Source organism: Misgurnus anguillicaudatus, chromosome 18, assembly GCF_027580225.2.
Source record: "Misgurnus anguillicaudatus chromosome 18, ASM2758022v2, whole genome shotgun sequence".
NCBI lineage: Eukaryota > Metazoa > Chordata > Actinopteri > Cypriniformes > Cobitidae > Misgurnus > Misgurnus anguillicaudatus.
The window spans coordinates 19,896,945-19,922,850 of NC_073354.2; the positions used below are offsets into that span (position 1 = coordinate 19,896,945).

The following is a 25,906-nucleotide window of genomic DNA, read 5'->3' on the forward strand; positions in this document are numbered from 1 at the left end:
TTGAAAGATTCGGTCACAATGCAATGATAACAGGAGTTAACTTACAGGCTGTGAGTCCAAGTGGGAGGAATTATGATAATGTCAGTCTTGTCTACATCACCAATCCCAGGAAGTAAACTGTTGCCTACAATCCTTGTGTTTGTTGTACTCCAAAAAAAAGAACTACAATAGAGCAATAACTCGCGTCAACGTTTTGGGGTGGGTACCTTTTGTATGTCATTAACATTGTCAGGGTTTGAGACGGGAGACAAGAGAACCCAGGCGCAGACGATATCGGGGAGTGAACATATATCATTTATTAACATGAAACAAAAAACCCACGAGGGGGCAACTCAACATCAAACAAGATATACGAATACTGACTAAACATGATGAACTTGACTAAGATGAGATATTGCTGAACATGCCACAATAAACAAGGCATGCGCCTCCACATGAAACAAGAGACTGTCAGAACCCTGCCATCACTATAAAACCTAAATATAAAACCAGATTCTCGTGGCAGAGTCCTGACAAACATGTACTAATACACAATAATGCTACGTACACACCAAACGTGTAGCACCGTGTTGCTAGCTCTAGATTACTTGCGGGATTTAACTTTGTGTCGGACTGAATATTTTTAACTTGCGAAGCGCGTTTGAGGCAAATAGTGTGTGTTTTTGTGGCAATCGCGCCGCCCAATTCGCGTCATTCGCATCGCCCCACACTAGGACGCGTCTGATCGCGTCTTTGCATTGACTTTGTATGTAATCTACTCGGCAAATCGTTGAACTCGCATTTAGTGTGTATGCCCCATTATACACCAAAGGAAATCTAAAAATGTGAATCGGACAATAGTTGCTCTTTAAGTATTTTTATTTAATCAACTCAGATTTACAAGTCATTTCAACTTACTGTTATTTATCTTGACAAGAGATGAGTTGCTATAACTTATTAAATGAAAATGACAGGACATTCCTACACTTTGTACACTTTAGACGCAATTTTAAGTGTTGATAGCATAGTCAACATGTTTTATTAAGCTAGCTACAGTTAAAAACAAGTTCAATCATTGGGCGGAGAAGGGAGATTCAGATTTATATAATTATCCGACGTTGGATTCTGACGTCAGACCGACGTTAGGTTCTGATGTCAATCCATCTGACATTGGGTTCTGATGTCAATTCATCTGACGTTGGGTTCTAAGGTCAGACCGACGTTGGGTTCTGAGGTCAGTCCATCCGATGCTGGGTTCTGACGTCAGACCGACGTTGGGTTTTGAGGTCAATCTGATGTTGGGTTCTGAGGTCAGTCCATCCGAAGTTGGGTTCTGAGGTCAATCCAACATTGGGTTCTTACGACAAGCCAACGTTGGGTTCTGACATTAGCCCGATGTTGGGTTCTGTAAAAACGTTGAGTTTGCTGTAAACATCATAGTACTTGTTCTGGTACCGATACTATGATAAACCAGTCTGTCCCTCCAAGGTCAAATGTCAAGCTATGCCTAAAAGTACACCTTTGTACCTTAGTACCTCAAAGGTACATACACTCTAACAAATTCTGGGATTTTTAACACATTGTTGGGTAAAAAGGGACGAACCCAACCCATTAGTTTTTTATTTAGCCTGTGTTTGTCCATTTTTGAAAATAACACAGACTTTAAAGTGTATTGGTACTACAATGGTACATATTGGTACCTCAGAGGTAAATAAAGGACCTTTTGAAAGGGTACCATCCCAGTGACAACTTTTGTACCTTTTTTATTAACAGTAGGGGAGAGCAGGGGTGAAAGTACCATTTTTCAGAAAAACATAATTTTAAAAGATCATGTTATAGACAGAGATAAATTTTTGCTGTGGTCAATAACTCACAAGTGTGGTCTATCAATACCAGGTGGAATTTTGTAAAAATGTAAAACGACTTATAATTTCACTTTAAACATAAGTAGTGAATTGTTACTTTTGACCCTGACTGCAGGGATGAAAGTAACACACAGACAGGTGGGTCAAAAGTAACAACAAAACAAGATAGATTTTTGTGTTACACTTGTTTTTATTAAATTTAGATGACTATGACCTTGTTAATATGTAACTGCAAACTTTTTTTGTCATTTATCTTTGTAAAAAATAATGAAATTACGTTTTTATTTTAAATTTTAGTTTTATAAAATGTTTCAAAAGCAACCAACAGTACAAACTTAAATTGTTGAGAATACAAATATTTCAACAGTTTGAACAATATGAAAATTAAATCAAATTAAAATAATATACATTTTCAACATATTCAACCGTATATATGATCTATTCAAACTCGCTTTACTTTTATTTTGAAAAACTCCGCGAAGTTAAACTTAATGATCTGTTAGAGCACTAAATGTAGATTGATCAATATTATAACAAATGAAACCAGAAACACAAAGCGTTATAAGAAAAAAATGACCACTTTTGCAATTTCCTTATGGTTGAAAACATCTTTCTGGATCTACACGTGGGAAAATGTGAGTAAATAACGCGATATTTGACAGCTTTGTCAGAGGTTCTGTGCCTAAGATGCTGTCGTAGTTTGGGATGCAAATGTTATCAGGGCTGGGAGAAAATAGCTTTGTTACTTTAGTCCCGCGTTACTTTTGCCCCGGTTCTCCCCTGTACTGTATGTAATCTTCTTTCCTACTTTTAAGCAAATATTAGTATCATTAATCTTCCCGATCAATGTTTCAATAAAAATAAATACAAATGCAGTTTTCCTCCTTCGTATTCTTTTTGGTATGACAGTAGTTTTGAGAGGCTTTGGCTTAAGTCAGTCCTAAGCAGAGAAATATTAACAGTTCTCTTGATGAACAGCAGATGGCTCTATCATTCTTTTTTTAGAGCATTGGTCTCCAGCGTGGTGCCCGCAGGCCTCAATTTGAATATTTATTTATTACATATTTTTTTTACATTAGCATGGCTTTTTTTATGTATGTTAACATTTTAAACAATGATAAAACACATCAACAAGCAAAATAAAATTAAATCAGCAAGTAAAACAAAAATGTTTTGAGTGGACTATATCAAAAAGTAGTCCTCCAAGATTGTTTTACCTATTGTGGTAGCCCATGCTTACAAAAAGGTTGGAGACCCCTGCTTCAGAGAACATGTTGCAGCTCATTATTGTTTAGCGTATATTATTTTTTCTTTTATATTTTTGTTAAATGATCATCATGAAATCCTCTATTTCTTACGCAGGAAACATTCAGGCAGTCGTCCACTGTTGACATGATGCTGAGCGATTTGTCTCCTCTTGTGATCTTTCGAGTCGGGTGCAATGGTGGAACTTTTAAGAAGGTGAGATGCTAGTTTAGCATTATGACACTGCCACACATTGACTGTCACTGTCACTGTCTCTCTCTCTCTCTCTCTCTCTCTCTCTCTCTCTCTCTCTCTCTCTCTCTCTCTCTCTCTCTCTAACACATGCATCTGCAGTGACGAGTGGAGGTCATTGCTAAGCATTGCACTGCTGTGCTGCTTGAAAACCAGCACACTCAGCAGTTTGCTCTCTGAACCACAAGCTTATCGCTTTAGTCAGGCATTTTACTTGCTTTTTATCAATAAAATGCACGTGTGTGTGATTTAAGCAGTAGGTAAAGAGCATAACATCCATCTCTCTGATATGGGACTATTTTCAGACCCTGTTAAACTCAATAAAGTCCCATGCTGTAGATTTTAAGCGGTAGGAAGCACAGACATGTAGTAACACAAATTTGCTGTTGATAATTTCCCTGGACTGTTTTCCTGGGTGGACTCCCTCTCCATTGGGCCCAATGAGTAAACTGTACTACAGGAGATCTTAGTGAGTCCCTCCTCATTCCAGCCCCAAGTCAGCATACTCGGTTGTCTTCCCCCGAGACGGCCTTTACTTAGTTTAATGTTGCCTGTCTCTTACACTGATAGCTGTGCCTATTTCAGGCACCACTATTGGTCAATAAAACGCACTCAGGATCTGCATTCTGATTGGACAGCAGGTGGCAGTGAAAACTAATGCCGATGCCTACTGTAGCGTCTGGGATGCAGAAAGAGAGAGAGCGTGAGCGTGCGAGGGATAGAGGTTGCTTCCTGCAGAAGGCACAGAACTTCAGGGGAGGAAAGGAATCGTATGTTTGCATGGCATGCAGTGATTTAGGGCTTTTACGACTTAATGTACATTCAGCTGATCTCAGATCATTGGAGAAATCTCAGGTGGCTAACCTGCATCAGCATCAACTGACTTGAAATCAGTGGAATGGCACCTGCTCAGCACTATGGCCGTTCAGACAAGGAGATTGCCAATGAGATGCAGAGGCTGCAGGGTAAGTGCTTACGCATGCTTTCTCTTAAAGGTGACCTCACTGTTGTGTAGGATGACACAGCAGATGTCACTGGATCATATTTAGGGCTGTACAGTAACTTCCATAGATTAAAAGGTTCTGGGTTGGGATGTTTTGTGTATTGTTATGATTGTGCATGTTTTGTGCATCACTATCGAGTCAACGCATAGTTTGAGTATGTTGCTCTGCAGATGTATGCAGATGTTGTGCAATATGCAATGCAAATGTGTCACGCTCCAAGCACGAAAAGTTCATGTTTGTTTTCATTTGGTGCTATGCAGTTCTAGTGACGTCTGTTTCAAAATTGTCCTTGAGGAGTTTTGTGTTTACACACACTTACAACCATTCAATTTTCCCACTGTTATAGACAATTCATATATAAAGTATACAGTAGTTGTTGTTTTTTTACAATCAATGCAAATCTATATATTAGGGTAATGCATGTAGTTCTATACTGACCAGCATTATTGTGCTTATGTGCCCTTTTTGTGGTGCACTTTTCAGATGAAATCAGAGATGTGGGAAAGAGAGTGAATGAATGTAGAAATGTGATTATGATGAAAGATTGCTCAGTTAGAGACTTATATAACAGCTGACTCTATGTGTACTGCTGGAATCACCTCTGTGAGTTATGAATAGCAGTGCCGACCTTCAAAGTTTTGGACTGCAAAAATTTTTTTATATGTGGTATTTTTTCCAATAAAAATATTTTAGTATGCAATGGCTCACTCACTCACTTGAGTTGAGACTTTTCCAGCTCTTCCTGAGTGAACAGATTAGAGTTACTGATCAGACCGATTTGAAATAGATTGTTGACTACTCATCATATGCTGGTGTTCACCAACGTCTATACAGTAGTTGGTCACATGCTAGGAACAATTTTCTGTAGGTAACGCAGGGCCTCGGTCGCACTAGAGAGTTATGTTGGGTGTCATTTCAGATTGATGGTGTGTAAAGAGATGCTTGTGGGGGGAATGAATCATGTGACACTAAGTATGTTATTCAGTATGTCATTGCTCTCTTATGCCTCATTGGCTGCAAAATTAAGGCAGAGCAGGAAATACAGCCATAACCGTGCGCTTATGTGTATACGCTTTTGCGTACGCTCATGCAGTGGCAAAGCTGTCATATTTTGATAACGCTTAAAGAAAAATGGGAAAGAAGAGTATAAACAGTACAGTACTGTGCAAAAGTCTTACCATGCCACCATTAGATTTGCTGTTTTTGCAATGGTCAGTGCATTCATAAAAATCATTCATTGTTTCTACAGACACAAAATTTCCACCAGATGTAGCCATCAAGCCACATATTGAGTTAATACAAAGAAATTAGAACATTTAAGTATACAAGTTGAGTCATAATAAATAAAGTGAATAAGTATTGAGCACAGTTTATTTAATACTTTGTAGAAAAGCCTTTGTTGGTGATTACAGCTTCTAGACACCTTTTGTATGGAGGGACCAGTCGTCTGCATTGCTTAGGAGTGGTTCTGGCCCATTCTTCCACACAAATGGTCTTAAAATCTTGAAGGTTCCTTGGGCCTCTTTTATGAACTTTGATCTTCAGTTCTCTCCATAGATTTTTGTTTATCCGGGGTAGCAGTGGAGGAAAACTGCATCAAATGTCTGTATTTTGTTGGCGACACAAACATGTAGTGAATCCTAACTTATCCAGAAATAGTGAGATATTGTTTTGTGTGTTGCTTGCTTGTGACACGCAATGCCCCTGGGCCTCCAGGAGCTCAGGTTTATCCTGAAAATAGGTGCAGCTGATCTGTCTTTTATAAACTGATCAAACTAAAGACTCTTTGATATTCGAAGGATGTAATACAACCCTATAGCTACTCAAGATTAACACGAGATAGCAAAAGCAGCATGTGTTATGTGAGCTTTAAAAATCAAATCTCATTATCTTGTCCTACTTTAAGTTTGTATGTCTCATACTTTTGTAGCTACATAAATTCAACATGAATAAGAATTAAGTATGCAAGACTCACTCTTGACTTGAGATTTCTCCAGCTCTCTTTGAGTGAACAGATTAGAGTTGCTGATCAGACTGATTTGATCCACGGCTTTGATCAGATTAGATTACCACTTCTGTTTTTGTAAGTGTAACAATGTGAGAGCTTTACTTCCAGTATGAAACAAAGAGCTCATCAGTAGCAATATTCATCGAGTTCAAAACATTTGAAATATCCTTTAAATTTCATGTTTTATTCCTGAAAATGAAGAGAGAAAGTCTTGCTAATGAGCACCTGCCTCTTCTGTTTTCATAATGGGAGCGCACGCACGCACGCACGCACGCACGCACGCACGCACGCACGCACACACACACACACACACACACACACACACACACACACACACACACACATCCATCGTCATGTTCATGATTTTATACGCAATGTGTTATAATCATATTTAATTAAACAACAAATGTCTTTATTCATACTGTGTTGGCTGATCATATCTGTTCATAGCAACTTTTGTATACAGTTGAAAGAAAAAGTATGTGAACCCTTTGGGCTTACTTGGATTTCTTCATAAATTGGTCATAAAATGTGTTCTGATCTTCATCTAAGTCACAACAATAGAGAAACACAATCTGCTTAAACTAATACCACACAAACATTATATGTTTTCATGTTTTTATTGAAAACAACATGTAAGCATTCATAGTGCAGGGTGGAAAAAGTATGTGAAACCCTAGGCTAATGACTTCTCCAAGAGCTAATTGGAGCCAGGAGTCAGCCAACCTGGGGTCCAATCAATGTGATGAGATTGGATGTGTTGATTAAAGCTACTGTGTCCAATAAAAAACACACACCAGTTTTGAGTTTGCTGTTCTGAAGAAGCATTGTCTGATGTGAACCATGCCTCGCACAAAAGAGCTCTCAGAAGACCTACAATCAAGAATTGACTTACATACAGCTGGAAAGGGCTATAAAAGTATCTCTAAAAGCCTTAATGTTCATGTGTCCACCGTAAGACAGATTGTCTACAAATGGAGAAAGTTCAGCACTGTTGCTACACTCCCTAGGCGTGGTCGTCCTGTAAAGATGGCTGCAAGAGCACAGCGCAGAATGCTCAATGAGGTGAAGAAGAATCCTAGAGTGTCAGCTAAAGACTTACAGAAATCTCTGGCACATGCTAACATTTTTGTTGACAAATCTACAATAAGTAAACCATTAAACAAGAATGGACTTCATGGAAGGACACCACGGAGGAAGCCACTGCTGTCCAAAAAAAAACATTGCAGCATGTTTGAAGTTTGCAAAAGAGCACCTGGATGTTCCACAGCACTACTGGCAAAACATTCTGTGGACAGAACACACAACGCTATGTGTGGAGAACAAAAGGCACAGCACACCAACAGCAAAACCTCATCCCAACTGTGAATTATGGTGGAGGGGGCATCATGGTTTGGGGCTGCTTTGCTGCCTCAGGCCCTGGACGGATTACTGTCATCGATGGGAAAATGAATTCCAAAGTTTATCAAGACATTTTGCAGGAAAACTTAAGACCATCTCTCCACCAACTGAAGCTTAACAGAGGATGGACGATGCAACGACCCAAAGCATAGAAGTAAATCAACAACAGAATGGCTTCAACAGAAGAAAATACGCCTTCTGGAGTGGCCCAGTCAGAGGCCTGCCCTCAACCCGATTAAGATGCTGTGGCATGACCTCAAGAGAGCGATTCACACCAGACATCCCAAGAATATTGCTGAACTGAAACACTTTTGTAAAGAGGAATGGTCCAAAATTTCTCCTGACCGTTGTGCAGGTCTGATCTGCAACTATAGGAAACATTTGGTTGAGGTTATTGCTGCCAAAGGAGGGTCAACCAGTTATTAAACCCAAAGGTTCACATACTTTTTCCACCCTGCACTATGAATGTTTACATGTTGTGTTCAATAAACACATGAAAACGTATAATGTTTGTGCGGTATTAGTTTAAGCAGACTGTATTTCTCTATTGTTGTGACTTAGATGAAGATCAGAACACACCCCACGACCAATCCATGAAGAAATCCAAGCAAGCCCAAAGGGCTCACATACTTTTTCTTTCAACTGTATGTGTGTATGTATGCATATATTTTTGTATGTACAGTATGTGTATATGCATAATTTGTATAAATGACTTTAAATATAAAACACTCTGAGAACATAGGCATTTTTTTTAAAGCACTATATAACTTTAATTTAATCTTACGACCTTAATGTTACCTATGTACATCATATTTGGATACCAGGAATGGGCACAAATAATCTTTATCTTCTGTTTTTGGTTTGTCCTGTTTTCACATACCAAACAGTGGCAGGTTGTTAAAAAAAGGCAATTAGTGGCACCATATGGCCAAGAATGGCTAGTGTGCTTTGACGCCCTCACAGGCTACAAGTCTTACCATACGTTATGGAATATGCTATTTATTTTCTCTCATTATCTTGACAGTGGTCACTTGTGTAGGAGTTTATAAGACCACTCCACATACAGTCTGGTGGAGAATTGTGTCTCACTTTTCCATTCTCCTACCTTTTACCTCAAGTTAAGTGTTTAGTATATGGGTCATTTCCCTAGAGGGACAACAGCTTAATAAACGTACAGAGTAATGGCTTCATAAAAATCTAAAAATGCAAAAATATTTTTTCAAGAGTTTGGAATTAGGATTCTGAGATATAAATACAATTAGGCTCAGTATAAAAACTGCAGAACCCCCATTATTCTGGCCAATAAGCATTTATTTGTGCCACTTTCATGTTCTTTTTCCTGTGTTTGGTGTGTTTAAAAAAAATTAATCATTTTTGTCGGCTGGCCTTTTGTCTGCTTCACACACAGACCTCTCAAAGGTCAAAGTTCTCTCTTTTGGTGGGACCGAAATGTTTTCCTTTGTTATCTGCATTTTATTACATGATTGCATTTACAAAATGCACAAATATAGAAAGAGACAGAGGTACATGGAGGTCATGCCATGTGCCAATGCGCTGTTTCCTTAATGCCACTTGCACAATGCATGTGAGACAGAAACATGGCAGAAGGATGAGAGAGAGAGAGAGAGAGAGAGAGAGAGAAAATTGGGTCGTCCTGGCACTCTGCCACAATGGCTGTGTAATGATGCGCCATATATGGCAAAGACCAGCCAATTTCCTACTGACCAGCATGAGTTCAGGCGGTCACCTTGAAAGCTTTGGGTCGTTAATATGGCCCTCCTCTATCATTATGGAGTCTCAGATATTTTACAATGATTTTCATTCCAGCACACAGACTCAGCACGCCAGCACAACCATTTCGAGCTGTGCAAAGGTGTAATACAATAGGGGTGCAGACACAAAAGAGCACGCAGTTGGTCAGCAAAAAAGAAAACGGATTGCACCCTGCAATTAAATAAAGTGTGAATTATTAAGTTCTTTATTATTATTGGCATCAATTGTGCTTTAAAGCATAGTAGTTCACATCTGTACACTATACACACTATACGCTGGGGTGGTATCCTACGGTTCTATTTTGTACCTTTACAGGTATACTATAATAAAGGTACCGTTAACTGTTTTGTACTCCTGAAATTAAACTGGTATAAATGTATTCCTTAAGGTACACAATAATATTATACATCAAAATCTACAACATTTCAATGTGTTATATACCCATAAAGGTACAAAACTGAAAGACAAGGTGCAGTTTTGTACCTTTATTTCTGACCATGTATAATTCAACAAGTAGTTACAAATTTGTGAAATTACATTTATATAAACACAATGAAGGATGTAAAATGTAGAAAATGGGTAACTTTTGTACTAGCATGTGCTGTTTTGCAGTACAACCAAAAGTTGGCACTCTTTGTGACAATAGGACATCATTAAAGAGCACCTATTTTCTGATTCACGTTTTTAAATTTCCTTTGGTGTGTAAGTGTGTATTAGTACATGTTAACGATATGCTAAAGGTACGAACCCCAAAGTAAACGATGACGCAAGTTATTGTCTCCAACCTAAATCTCTTTTCTTGGACTACAACAAACACACAGATTGTAGGCAAGAGATTGCTTCCTGGGATTGGTGATGTAGACAAGACCAACATTATCATAATTCCTCTCGCTTCGGACTCAGCCTGTAAGTTAGCTCCTGTTAGCATTGCGTTGTGAGTCTTTTAAACATGGTAAGGAGCGTCACATTTCAGAGATGGGGACTCGAGTTTAAGACTCGGACTCGAGTGCAACTTAAGTCGCACCCACAGTGACTTCAGACTCGACTCGTCCTCAAAGACTTCAGACTCGACTCGGACTCGAGCCGCGGGACTCGTGAACAATGTTTATTTTTAGGAAACGTCTGATGAGCTCGCTGTTATTCCCTTCCCCCGTTACCTACAACCTGCCAACGACGTAACACGTGACATATCTGCTCCGCGTGCGCGGCCACACATTAGCGAACATACATGTCGACTGCACCGACCGCTGCTGTGCCATTCATCGGAAGCTGTGACGGACCCGCGGTTCACCTCGCATGCGATTTGCAGATTAATATGCAATTTAAATAGGGTAAGTTTATCATTAACGTGTTTCTAAGGCTTGCAAATGTTTAAATGGTTAAACGATTTAACCGCAAATAGGCGCTAAAGTGAGAAGATTTCTGTACGCACGTGCGGTTAAATGTGTCCGGTCCAGCTCCAGTCAGGTCCAGAGTTGCGCTACTTTGCGTCATACTGTAGTCAATTTACATGTGCTTAAAAGAGCAATGAAAAACAACGTTTTTAATTTCTTTATTTGTTATTAGAGTTTTATTGTTACAACGAGACTTGAGACTTGACTTGGACTCTAGCCCGTAGACTTGACTTGGACTCGAGCTCAGAGACTTGTGAGCATCTCTGTCACATTTCCGGCTGACGTCAGAGGTATTCAGGCCAATCACAACGTACGGATTACCAGGCTAAATAAGAGAGTAAAATCTGGAGCTACAAAAATGTGTGGTATATGGAAAATAATGTATTTTTTAACCATAAACCACGCAAACACATTGTATTATACCAAATACACAAAATAGCTTTGTTTTTAGCAATGAAATAGGTGCTCTTTAAAATTTATTTTTCTTGCTCTTTTTCTTGGCTGCAGGTCAAAACTCTTCCAGAAATAGATTATGTGAATGATATATATAAGAATTCACTCACAGGAAGCTCTTACCGATGTCATTTTAATCTTACAGTTGGGAAAGCTGCCAGTCAGAGTAATGTACATCACGGTCAATAGGGCATCACATAATGCAGGAGGAGTGTCCATTAAGACATAAGCACATGATAATTTTATGCACCCCTAAATCAAAGAAACAGCCTCATTGGAGCCAGACCTTTCTTCTTGATCAGTTTGTGAATTAAATGTACCAATTGTGAGTTGAAACTAAATCAAAATGTGTTTGTCCATTGTAATGTATTGTGCTGTCAGTGAGATGCCCTGATCTAGTCATTTTCTTTCAGCATTTCTGCTGTCTAAGGAGAAAAATCTGCATGTGTGTTTCTTTAAGAGAGGATGCAAAATGTCTTTATGCATCAAAGCGGTTTTTGTTGTTACTATTTCGTTCAGTTTTTAAATCACAGCACCCATCTGTAGTGGTGTTACCAAGAAATGTGATAGGCTGCATCTCGCTGATTCCCACTAACAGTGATATTGCATTTCCAAATTGACTGACACCCACATTAACTGCTAAATAGATTGAGTTTAGCTTCTCTTTTAGTCGCTAGAATCACACAGGACATTTACAATGCCCTGCAGATAGAGCGAGAAACCTCGTAATATGTTTATGTCTTATCTTTCAAAAGCAGCCTGACCTTAAAGCCAGTGAGATACCTTGCCTCTAGCAACTTGTGTAAATAGTAAAGGTCAATGGGCCATCACTTTCTAAAGGTGATGAAATCTCTCAGTTTGTGATTGATCCAGCATGTGATTCCACCGGAGATTGCTGCAGTTTTATTTAAGACAGAATGTGCTTTCTTTTGATAACCTGAATATATGCAGAGTCAATATAGTTAAAGGGAAATTTCATTGATAGAAACATAAATCTTTATTGAAAGAGGGTCATATTTGTAGTTGAAATGTAACATAAATTTAGAATTTTGTGTCTATTTGACCCAGAAAAGACAGAACATAAAGTGATGTATGGAAAACTACAACTCCCACAATGCACCACAATGCATAGCTCTGCAAGCCACTCCCATTAATCGGAACACCGCTCAGATATGCTATTGTGTAATGCCACATTAGTATAACAAAATAAACAGAAACACTTTAGTCAGACGTCCGTTTATCCCTGCAGGCTTTGACTGTCGCTTCAAGTTTAGGATTCTAAAATATATGTATCCATATACGGTACATACAGTACGAAGCTTGGGTAGGAGCAAGCTTCATTGAGTTTCTGATCTATTTTTAAGAATGCTTGGCCAAACATGTATATTCCCAAAGAAGAAAATGCAGCATCCTGCATTCAAATGCATCCACCGCACAATATGTATACTTCACAGACGCGCTGGCTCAGCACTTGTGCTGGTAAACCGAAACATGTCTGTGAAATAAACACGGGCAAACTACCTCTTCTTGCCTGGGACTATTCACCACACAAATCTACATATTTTGATCTTATGCAGAAATGTTATACAGAAAGCACACAGCGAGAGTACAGCCACTACTAGTCCGTCCAAGCTCGAGCCTGTCCAGGCTTCTCTACGCAGCAGAGGGTTGCGGCGTCTTCCTCGGGCTCCTCTACGCAGGCGAAGCCCAGGCTCCGGCCTACTCCTCTGGCTTCTCTTCCTCCATCTGCCTCATCTCTTTCTGTATTGTGGCTCATAAAGGTGCCACGAACAGCAGATTAGAGCATCACGCTTGCGAAATCATCGATTACCTTCCGCTATTATTGTAACATGAAGTCTGGCTCGCTCCACAACGACTGTTAGCTTAGCTTAGCATAAATATGACGGCTGATCATTTTCTCGTCTGTGTTCGTATATTTTCGTAAGTCCCACCCTCTGTAATAGGTCTGTAGTGTGAGTGGGTCCCAACCACTGATCTATATAAATGACTGGATTGCGCATGACGTCACAACTGTGAAGCCACCGCGCCGCCATGTTGGTATACCCAAACATTCTATTAAATCAATGGACGCGATCAGATTTTAATGATAAAACATCATTTTACTAGTCTTCGTTTTTATATCTAAAGTTACCCTGCACATTATTACAACACAAACGTCCTAAGCATGTACATAGTTATTTACTGAAAGTTGTACATTTTAGTTTTTAATCAGTTATTATACATTCATCTTCATTACTGTATAAAATCAGCAGACAGACCGCAGCATATTTACTATTAATGACGTACGTGCTCATTCTGAAATCTAAATAAATAATCATACTCTGTACCGGATGTGTATGCAATAATTTGCTGGTTTTGTAATTATGTTATCTAAACTTACAAGTTACCTAAACTTATTTAGAGAAATAACACTGACCGTGTAGCTGAATGTAAAAAAAAAACTTTATTTATACTCGTGTCATTAACAGAACGCAGCAGACACACTCACCTTAACGGTTTTTTATAAATCCATATTCCTGCCCGATTAAAACATAAACATTGCAAATAACACCAGAATTAACAGTTAATTTACGTACACATATCCTAAAAATAATCTTGCGTGACTGATACGCTGTAAAGCGGGTGAATTTAAAAAATGATTTATGGAAGTCAATGACGCTCTCTGCCGGTTGTGTATACCAAGATGGCGGCTCGAACTCTGCGCTGGCTTCACCTCACGCTGTTACGTTAAGCGTTCTATGCGCAATCCAGTCATTTATATAGATCAGTGGTCACAAGCATAGGCCCCACCTTTGAAAAATGAGCAAATCGGTGAAGTGTCCCTTTAATGGTTAGTATATGTTCTCTCAGTTTTAATAAGGGGCTAGCAAACTTGAGACAGATGGTAGAGATATTACTGTTTTGTGTCTGAGCGATTGCATTTTTTCACATGATGTGGGCAGTATGTGGGCATGGTTCACAGTTTCTCAAAGTGGATGAAAAGCTTAGCCTGTCTGACCTACTTCTGCTCTGGCCCTGACCACAACATCATTTCATTACAAAACCCAACAGGAGATCTTTAATACTTTTTAGATGTCATGATTGGTATCCTTCTTTCTTTTCTTTCTTTTTTCACCATTTGAACATACAGTAAATCATAGTTCCAAAATACACATGCTATGAGATTGTTGGCCAAAAGTCAAGTCACAATTTTAATGTAAAATACTAGGAATACATAATGTGACTGTTGTATCAAGCCTTAAATTTTGTAAACGTGTTAAATGAGTGATCTAGATTTTATTCTTTACAAAAAATATCTATGCTGAAAATGATATACATTAAAACAAGCAGCATGATTAATATAAACCAGATTAAGGTATGAATAAAAAATATGATTAACAGTAGCATATAATTACTTCTCTCCTTTTTTATTGTTTGTACATTTATTTATTTTCAAGAACATGTCTAGACACAGTCGAAATCTGAGATGCATTATGAGCACATCTGCGGGATAAATGCGCGAATCCTCGGAAGCCACGAGAGGAAGTTCCCGTACTAATCATGCTGGGTTATTCATAAAATCACGTGTGTCTTTGGACTGTAATTAGTAATGCTAATTTAGCAGCATTAGGGATTGGCACATTTTAAATGGGTTCACATGTATGAGCTGAAAGCGCAAGAGGGGAGACGCTCTCATGACTTCCTCTATCAGAGAGGGTGAAGTGCTAATAGCCGCTCTCACCGGTCAGGGATAGCATAGCACGTCCTTATGTTGCTATAGTGATGGATGACATGAGCAATAATGGAAAAGAGAGATGTGTATGTGTGTAATTGTTTTCCTATACTGGTGGCCCGGTTTATGACAAAGTAGTTGCTGTCTGTATGTGTGTGTGGTAGGAGAGTCTTCTTAACTTGGGGCACTTGCTTTTATTAGTTATATCACAGTCACAGATGATGTCATTTTTACAAAAGATCTTATATAAAGGTTGTTCTTTGGGAAAAAAACAGGAACAGTAAGTTCATGTTTCATATTTTGGTAGTAAAGCATTAAAGGGATAGTTCACTTTAAAATGAAAATTATGTCATCATTTACATTATAATCCTCATGTTGTTCTAAACCTGTATGAATTTCTTTTTTCTGATGAACACAAAAGAAGATATTTGGAGAAATAATGGTAAACACACAGCAGATAGTGACCATTGACTTCCATAGTAGGAAAAAATATTTTGGAAGTATCGTGATAAATGATGAAGAAAATATTTTGATAAATGATGGTAAAGCACCAGGTTGACGGTACCCATTAAATTCCATCATATTTTTTTATTCCTACTATGGAAGTCAATGGTCACTATCTGCTGTGTGTTTAACATTATTTCTCCAAATATCTTCTTTTGTGTTCATCAGAAAAAAAGAAATTCATACAGGTTTAGAACAACAAGAGGATCAGTAAAGGATGACAGAATTTTCATTTTAAGGTGAATTTTCCCTTAAACAAAGATCTGATCTACTAATTGGCCCTTTACTCTTATGGTATTGTATCTATTACAATTGACATTTCTTTTGAGTATACCACTAGGTGGTGTACTGTCCTTTCTTTCTTTCTTTCTTTCTTTCTTTCTTTCTTTCTGTCTTTCTGTCTTTCTGTCTTTCTTTCTGTCTTTCTGTCTTTCTTTCTTTCTTTCTTTCTTTCTTTCTTTCTTTCTTTCTTTCTTTCTTTCTTTCTTTCTTGTGAACCCATGCTATTATGAAGAATTACATACAGGGAAACCCATGGGGTTGGTTAAATAGCCTCAGGTATAGGCAAACTAACCCGAATGTGTTTGTACTCTAACCTCTACTGATCTTCAGTCTAGAAAAGCCCTCAGCCTTTACACAATGTTCTTCTTTTAGTAACAAACATTCCCTGATGAAAGGCGAATGAAATAAGAATGAATGCTTTTCCAAAATGCCATCAGTTGCTTTCTTTTTTATTCCTGTTTTTTATGTGGATTGTTCTTTAGGGCTTTTATCACCTTAATGTATCAAATAAATTCAAGACTTCACTACACAGACTTCAGTAGTATATACTGTATACAGAGTAATAGTGATGAGGGTGTTACAATGTTTTGTTCAATGCATTATCTATAAAGAGCTATCAGTTGCAGTTCAGGACCATGGACAGAGACCAGACACTGCCATACAGTAGTGAAGCGTGACTCTTTCTTTAAAGGGTTTATTCACCCAAAAATGAAAATGCTGGCATCATTTACTCACTCTCATGTTGTTTCAAACCTGTATAAATGTCTTTGTTCTGATGAGCACAAAGGAACATATTTGGAGGAATGTTTGTTACCAAATTAGAGGCCCCACTGACTTCCATAGTAGGAAATAAGGATACATGGAAGTCAATGGGGCCTCTGATCGGTTTGGATACAAAAATTCCACAAAATATCTTTCTTTGTGTTCATTAGAACAAAGAAATTTATACAGGTTTGTAATATACACTCTTAAAAATAATGGTTTCATAAATAGTGGAAAGAAATTCACAGACTATAAAAAGTGAAAAAAAAGTAATTATTTTGAGAACCTTTGACTGAATGTTCTTTGGGGAACCAAAAACGGCTCTTCTATGGCATCACTTTGAAGAACTCTATTTAGTGTCATCCTGCTACTTCATCTGTCAATAGACAACATTATCTGCACTTATGCCAAATCCACACAAAGACACACCTTCAGAAACTCTCTTTGTCTCTCACACACACATGAATACATGCATGCGTGCATACACACCTGTCAGAGAGAGATTTTCATTAAAGATTCTGCAGAAGAGATTCCTGGCTTGGAAAGTGAGTTGACGATAAGTGGGAAGTGATGGCATATGCCATTTGATATTAATGACTTTCATCATTGAAAATCCTTTTGGGAGGAGACGAATAAGGGAGAAAATTATTCCCATGATTAATGAAACTATCATAATTTTAGATATTATCACTCTCCCCAGGCTTTTAATTTTCTCGTATTTTCTCTTTTCAAAATGTCCAAAAATAGGGGTTTGCTTCCTCCATTCTATAAGAAAGGCTATTTCATCGATTCAATCTGAGATAAATACAGAATTCTGTAATATTTATTGTGTATATATATGAATGGCTATTTGTTTGCTAGGCTGTTTAAGTAGGTTTTTGAGAAAGGCAAATCGGATCAAGCTGTGTTTTCAGGCAAAGTTAATCAGCTCAGCCCAATTGCTTTCCCTAAAACCCCAAAATCCAATAGATTGGAGGAGAGAGAGAGAGACATTGGGAATTTCAGCATGTCCTGCCTGGTTTGGTCTTTAAAAAGCATGTGTGCCGGCTTACAACACACACACAAATGCCACTCCCCCTCCATTTATATGCTCAGATGTGTGATGATGACATCACGCATTCCCACACAATCTGATTGGCTGGAGGCACAAGGGGAATGGACTGTTACTGCAGTCATACCATTTGAGAGAGAAATGCTTAGACCGGCGTTGCACACATGCACACATTCCCACACACTCTTACATTGCAGTATGCAGTATAGGAGGGTAGCTGAAGTCAAGATTTTCTTTTAGTTTACTGCAAGGTGTCTGTTATAAGGAAATTTGGAAACTTAAACTAGAGATCAGCAGAAGGTCATTTTGATTCAGGACCTCTGAATTTTGAATATTTTAAAAAGGTCTTAGAGGAGATATCCAGCAGTGAGAAAGAGAGGGCAAGGGTACTCTCACCATCACAGGTGGATGCACTCTTCATGGACTTAGGGTTCATAGAGGCATTGTGGGAATGGACGTCAAGGGCAAGGCGGCAAGACGATGGGAGGATATAGCTGCCGAAAAGAAGTCCGGCACATGCATGAACTTAGTGCCGGGGGTTTCTCAGCACTTGCGTGGTAAGAACTTGGCATACTTGTTTATGAGCCTCTTAAAAATATATTTTATTCTTGCAATGTCTAACATCTTAGTGCTTCTAAGATGATTGCATGTGTATAGTATATAGTATATAAATGAGATACTTTGTGGAAGATCTACATCTTTGGGTACGTTTGGGTGTTTTAGTGTGTATTTGATACATTTATTCTAGGCTTAAAGCTTTTCATATCTGTGCACACATAAAAAATGTTTAAAACAGCTCGGCAGGTTAGTGGATGCACTGTGAATCATCATCACTCATAGTACGTGTGATCGTGTGAGACTACAGTAGGAAGTGTTGATTTATAATGGTGGTTATTTTGGAAAGGATTTAATTAGGAATTGGAAAAAAAGCACATAGGCATAATTAAGGGGATACAATGGGCGCAGTTTGTGTAAGGTGCAGACATCTGTGATGGGACAGTGTGAGGCTACAGTACATCTGTGTTTCCGGCTCAAAGTCACCCTGTCCCTGTGATGGTGGGCTGGGCACATACGCACATCCACACACACATGCGCGCACGATAATGCAGCTGCAAATCTCCTCTATTATCATTTATCACACTCTTTGTCTCATCAATATTTAATACTTTTATATCTGAAACTGATTCATGCAAACTATTAATTCACAAAATACACATTTTTAACACATGTGACATAAGCACATGCGGTCTGCATTATGCATGAGCCGGTTCCTCCTTCTAACACACGTGCACACACACACAGATGATGTGTGACACAGTGACCGACTTCAGTGTAATTCATTAGACAGTGGTTTTATTAAAGATGTCAGGCCCGCATCACTTATCATGTCTTGCTGATGTACCAGTTAAGCCGAAGAATATAATCTCCCCCGTAGTCCAGAATCATTGACATGAATGCAGAATAATTATTTTGTGAATGAAATGTTAAATTAACGTTATTAAAGGGATAGTTCACTGAAAATTCTAACATTTATTCACCTTCATGTGGTTTAAAATCTGTATGAGTCTTTCTTGTGTGTTAAACAAAACAAGATATTTGGGAAGTGTTAGGCCAGTGTTGTTTGGTTAGCAAATGCTCTTCATAATATCTTTTGAAAAAGGGGAGAAAAGGGCATATAGGTTTGTATTGACAAACTGTCAGAAAAAAGGTACAAAAGTTGTCACTAGGATGTTAAAAAGCTCCTTATATGTGCCATTTGGGAACAGATATGTTCCTTTGGGGTACCTGTATCTTTGAGGTACTAGGACACATTTGTACCTAAAGGATCTTTTAAAAAGTGTTGGGTAAAGGCATAGCCCATAAATCCTTAAAGTCCAGCTGTGTATTACTATTGTATTGCCTGTGTATTTAGAAATTCTTGCTCGGGTTGTTTTAAAGGTGCTCTAAGCGAATTCACGCGTTTTAGACCATAAAACATTTTTTGTTACATACAGCAAACATCTCCACACTATCTGCTTGCTTCCTGTCCGCTGATCAAACTGTAAAAAAACGCGATCTCTGTAGACAGCCCAGGCTCTACAAACTTCAAAAAAAACACAGTGGCCAAACCTAGCACCACGAAACAAAACAAAGTGTTCCAGCCAATAAACGACAAGAAGGATTTGGGGGTGGGGTTTGGGCGCGTTCATGAAAGCAAGGAAGGGAGGGGGAGGAGTTAGCTACGCTCCATTTGTTTGAAAACAGTTCAAACATCAACAAAAAGTAACGTCACACAGATTTGCTTAGAGCGCCTTTAAAGGTGCACTGTGTACATTTTTGTGCCATCTAGTGGTGAGGTTGCGCATTGCAACCAACGGCTTAGTTCACTGCTCACCCCTTGCTTTTGAAACGCATAGAGAAGCTACTGTAGCCACCACCAGACAAACATGTCTTCTTCGGAGCAACTTAGTGTTAACTTAATTCTGTAGAAACATGGGGGCACAAAATGGCGACTTCCATGTAAGGGGACCCTTGGTGTATGTAGATAAAACATCTCATTCTAAGGTAATGAAAACATAACGGTTCATAAAGAAAAGTCTTTATACACCCCTGATCATATAGTTTTGTATATTATTTTGCATTTCTGTCAAGAAATCCTTCTATAAATGACACACTGCACCTTTAAAACATTGGTACTGTTATTTTATTTGGCTAACTTTGTGGTGCTGGGGTTTCATTCACCTCTGATGTTTTGTTTAAGATTCAAACTATATTGCTTGTCTATTTGGATTGATGTTACTCTGAATTTAAATGTGTTTCGTATGTCTGTCTTTCCTGTAGATGAGCAGGAAGCTGTACAGAAGAGAACCTTTACAAAATGGATCAACTCTCATTTGGCAAAGGTAAAACAAACATACTGTATGCAATAAGTCATGCAAAATACATAAAGGTTCTTTTCCACTTCTCCCCATATTACAGAATTAATCTGTCACAAGACTGGGTGCACCGGTTCAAGTCCACCATAAATATGCACTTTAATCTCCTCTATAGATTACTGTGGCATGGTACAGTCAGTCTGCTGACAAGATTTACCTATAGATTACTAAGTAACAACACCATTACATAATTATGGAATGTCACATTTGAAACATTGTATTAGTTAAAGTGTGCAAAAACATGCTTAATTTCGAATAGGTCTGGTATTGGGTATACAAACATGTACTGTCTGGGAAAATTTGGGCATATATTAAGCTAGGATAGGAGAAAGTATTTAAAATCGAATTTTACGTTTTTAAGGATGCATCAGAAGGAGACAAACCAGTTAAATTGCTATCATCACAATAAGAGCAATATTAAAAGGTTAACCATTAACAGGTGCTTGTATAAATGAACAAAACAAAATTGAACCCTGGATCATTTGGCCTCATCACGTGCCTGTAATAAATGGTAAATTGATTTGTGTGTAAAGAATGACTGGTCAAGCCGTTTGTAATTACCTGCCACTCTAAATATATCCACTATAATCACTTTGACTTTTCGGTGTCGAGAGGCAGAAATTTCATTTTGAAATATCAGTCTGTGAGGAATACATCTTGACGTGGTATTTCATAATAGAATTGCATGCCAGTGTCCTTTTCAGCTGAACATTTTAATTATACACTTAGTATAGCCATTATTTACAGTATTTGTAAGCCTATTACCGTCTGTCAGGCACATATTTGATCTGTCAGTAAGAGATTCAGAGGATTATTGTGCTTTTTGAGTCGTAAATGCAAATTTTGTCCTGACAGGAGTCAGGTTTCATCAGTCAGATTATAAGTGTTTCCACTAACATCTGCACAACTGCTGCACTAGATGTGTAAACCTTTATGAATGCCAATGTTTATGAAAATTTCTTTGAAGGTCTGATGAGTTTTCTGCTTGGACAGTTTCACTGTGGCCAACAATAACTCTATCCAGTTTGCCTTAAATTGTTTAGTCCAGTGTTTGTCAACTGGGGGACAGGGCCTTGGGGACCTCAACAAACTTCCAAGCGGCCTCAAAATATGACAAAACAAGCAATTATAGCAACACAAGAACTGCAATACATAAGTGCACTGGAAATAGTCACATCAAGTCTAACAGAGTTTACATATCAAAGGGTTGGTTAGTATTTTTTTTGAATGTATGCAAGAATGTACGGATAGAGAAACGGAAAATAGAGAAAGATAGTAAGTCCTATATTAAGAAGTGAGGGAATGGTGGAAGAGAGGGCTTTTAGCTGATTCTTAAAGACAGCTACAGAGTCAGCAGATCGTGTCTTGACCGGCAGATCATTCCACAGTTTTGGAACAGCTCCAGAGAAGGTACATGATAAAGGTTTTCCTTTTTGAGCTGCCAACACAAGCCGTTGCTTGGTGACAGAGCGCAGGGATCGAGAGGGTACATAAGTCTGTATAAGAAAGTGAATGTAAGGGGGTGCTGACCCAGTGGTGATTTAAAGGCCAGGAGCAGATCCATTGACATGTATAAAAGAGAGGAGTGACGTGCGTCCTCTTTGGCTCAATAAAGACCACTCTTGCCATTGCATTCTGAATCATCTGTAGGGGTTTGGTTGTGCAGACTGGATGTCCAGCCAGTAGCGGTTGCAGTCGTCCAGCCTGGACAGGGCAAGAACTTGGACTAGGACCTGCGTAGCATGCTCATTTTCCTAATATTGTAGAGGAGGAATCTACAAGAGCGGGCAGGGCTGGCAACATGCTACTTAAAGCTAAGCTGATCATCAGTGACCACTCCCAGGTTTCTGGCTGTCCTGGAATGCGTGATGGTCGAGGAACCTAGCTGAATGGAAAGGTTGTGATGAATCTTTGGTTCAGACGATACGACTAGCTGTTTTGTCTTCGGAAAGGTAAGCTGGAGATGGTGATTCTTCATCTAGAGTGAGATGTCCCTCAGGCAAGATGCGGGCAGAAACAGTGGGATCATCAGAGTGGAACGACAAGTGGAGTTGAGTGTCATCCGCATAGCAGTGGTAGGAAAAGCCATGTTTTCAAATGACAGAACCCAGGGATGTCATGTATATCGAAAAGAGCAGTGGTACAAGCACGGAGCCTTGAGGTACCCCGGTATTGAGACATTGGGCTTCGGAGACATCACCTCTCCAGGATACCCTAAATAACCTACCTGAGAGGTACGACTTGAACCATAGATGCGCTGTGTCTGGGACACCCATAACCATAAGGGTCAACAGGAGGATGTGGTGATTGACGTGTCAAAAGCGGCAGATTGATTCAGTAAGATCAGCACTGATGATATGGAGGCTGCCCTTGCCTGCCTTAGGGCTTTTTCTACTGTGTCATGGAGCTGATTTAAAGGATTCATATACAAATACAAAGGGAAAGTTCATAAAAAATGAAACTTTTGACATCATTTACTCACCCAAGTTGTTCCAAACCTGTATAAATTCCTGTTTTTCTGCTGAACACAAAGGAAGATATTTTGAGGAATGTTTGTAACTACATGGTAGGAAAAATAACATGATGAAACTGAATGGTGCCCCAGATCTACTTAGTTACAAAAATTCTTCAAAATGTCTTCCTTTCTGTTCAAAATTTAAATTTTTCACTGAACTATCCCTTTACGCTTCTTTTCATTCAGTCATTATTGCTTTCAGTGGACAGCTATGAAGTACTGTAGCAAAATAATCTTTCCTACATAATACAGTGTATTAACTTGCAATCCAATTGTATGACCGAGATATTCTGAGGTTCAAAAGACATTTATGAAGTACTATATGTGCAGGAGGGAAAGAAGATTGTCTCATTAAAATGTCAAATAAAGAATTATTTGAACTTATTCTACAAATATCAGTATCAATTAAATTTAGTATATCGTATAAATCCCAAAAATTAGTTAAAAAGCTGAACACCAACACGCAATCACAGGCACCTGCTGTTCTCACATCTTTGCTGCTGCCCTTTAACCTCATCCCACTGCTGAATGATGTTGCCTTGGTGACAGCACTCAAGTATTTCCAGTAGAAGTTACAGAATGCATGTGGTAAATAGGAAGAAATGTGACTATTGTAGTGTTTGACAGACCGCGACACTGATCTTCTTCAGCTGACTGAAGAGAAACCGCATGCGTTTTTTGATCAAATATCTAGCTTTCCATCTCTAATGCAAATCATTTGTAGTGATTTACCAGCTCTATTTATATCCCAAAGGCGCAGGATTAATTCTTAACATTGCTGAGATAATACACAAGAAGAATTACACACAACTGCTTCTCCATTCTCATTCCTTTACAAAAGTATTAAAAGGCTATTAATGACTCGCCCACAGGTTCTTGATAAATAATGAAATATAATTAGGTCTGAATGCAGTAAATTAGGTTTGTTCATTTTAAATTACTTTCAACTTGTGAGAGATAAATAATTTTAATCAACTTCCAAACTCTAGGTTTGCTTTTGGTGGTCTGCACCACAGTTGCAAATCAAAGTTGAAATCAAAAACGTACAAACGTCCTACAAAAGACAAAAAAGCTTCAAACACAAAATTGTGGGTTAACCCAATAATCAGTTCTTACAATATTGATCAGCATTGGACTGGGATTTAATATAATCCTCATACCAAATCGTTCATTATATGATAGCATCACAGGACACCTTGATAGCACCTCAGGCCTTTTCACACATGCAAATGCTTGCAAAATTGAAGGACATCAGAGAGGCAGGGCTGAAGTACTAATCTGCCTAAGAGCCTCAACTTGATTAGCCACTAGAGAGGGGAGAGAGAGAGCATTAAAGAGAGCGAGTAAGAGCCCACCCTCCATTTCAATTTTGACAAATCTTCTTAGACAGGGTTAGGGCTTAATTATGGCATGCCCAATATTGAGGATGAGCTCGTTTCTCATGTGTTTGACAGATAGCACGGGTGAACCGCGCACCCGGAAACCCTGCTGATTCCACCTGCTTTGTCACTATATACAGTGATACACCCCTTCCGCTTGCTTTCTGAATTCTAGGACTGATTACAGACTACGTCAGCATCAGAAAGGAGCTAAGGTTAAACGTAACTAGAGGTTAAAACTTAGGTTAAACTTAAAGGGACACTTATTTTGAAAATATGCTCATTTTCCAGCTCCCCTAGAGTTAAACATATGATTTTTACCGTTTTGGAATCCATTCAGCTGATCTCCATGTCTGGCAGAACCACTTTTAGCATAGCTTAGCATAATCCATTGAATCTGATTAGACCATTAGCATCGCGCTAAAAAAGCATTGGGTCTGATTAGACCATTAGCATCGTGCTAAATTAGCATTGCGTCTTAGTACACTATGTAACAATTGAAGAGTCAAGTTTTAAATAGGAAAAATATCAAAACTATTTTATTGTTATATACCGAAACTCTGTTATTTTTTAGCGCGATGCTAATTTTTTAATCAGATTCAATGGATTGTGCTTAGCCATGCTAAAAGTGGTACCGCCAGACCTGGAGATCAGCTGAATGGATTCCAAAACGGTAAAAATCAAATGTTTAACTCTAGAAGAGCTGGAAAATGAGAATATTATCTAAAAAAGTGTAGTGTCCCTTTAAGTTCACTAAATTTTAAAGCAGTTTTCACAGATTTGCAAATGATACCCAAAATCTTGCAATTTGTACCTGCAGATTCATAAACTGTGCCACAGATTTGTAACATTTCTGTATTATGGGATCTGTATGGCTCTTCTACTGCAATTTTATAGTAATATAAATAAAGTCCACTTCCAGTTTTTTGTGTCAGAACCTAAAATACACTGTATGTACTTACAGGCATCCATTTTTATAATATTGAAATAAAATTGGATGGGGTTTCTCTTTATAACAGCAAACTTGTGTTGTAATCAGCTTTTTACTTGATTGCAGCTGTTTTGTGTACATACATTTCAAGCAATATGTGCTAATCTGTTATATATGAGAAGCTCAGACGCAAAAGCCTCTAAATGCCACCTCTGTCAAATATGAGATAATGATATTAACGGAATCCTCCAGCACGTATTATACGCTTTTATCAAATACTTTCACTTCCAATCTGCCTATTCCCAGCCTCTGGCCATTCAGAAATACAGCTTTGTTGGCAGAATTCATTAAGAGTCTGATAAAAATGCTCATTTACAAGAAAACATATCAGATACAAAAACTACAGCGCTTTATTTGCTGTAGTTTATGATGTAATTTGATTATTAAAATGTGTTTTGGT

At 38.4% G+C, this 25,906-nt stretch overlaps 1 protein-coding gene across 1 annotated transcript in view; it reads left to right on the forward strand.

The window, feature by feature from the left end:
• Nucleotides 1-17,926: 17,926 nt before the first annotated feature.
• Nucleotides 17,927-25,906, forward strand: part of syne1a (spectrin repeat containing, nuclear envelope 1a) — a 163,983-nt gene continuing 156,003 nt past the window's right edge. The window contains exons 1-2 of the mRNA XM_073856031.1: nt 17,927-18,263; nt 20,527-20,588. Of these exons, the coding sequence (XP_073712132.1) occupies nt 18,158-18,263; nt 20,527-20,588 (168 nt within the window). The 5' untranslated portion in view covers nt 17,927-18,157. The remainder of the gene's footprint in view (nt 18,264-20,526; nt 20,589-25,906) is intronic.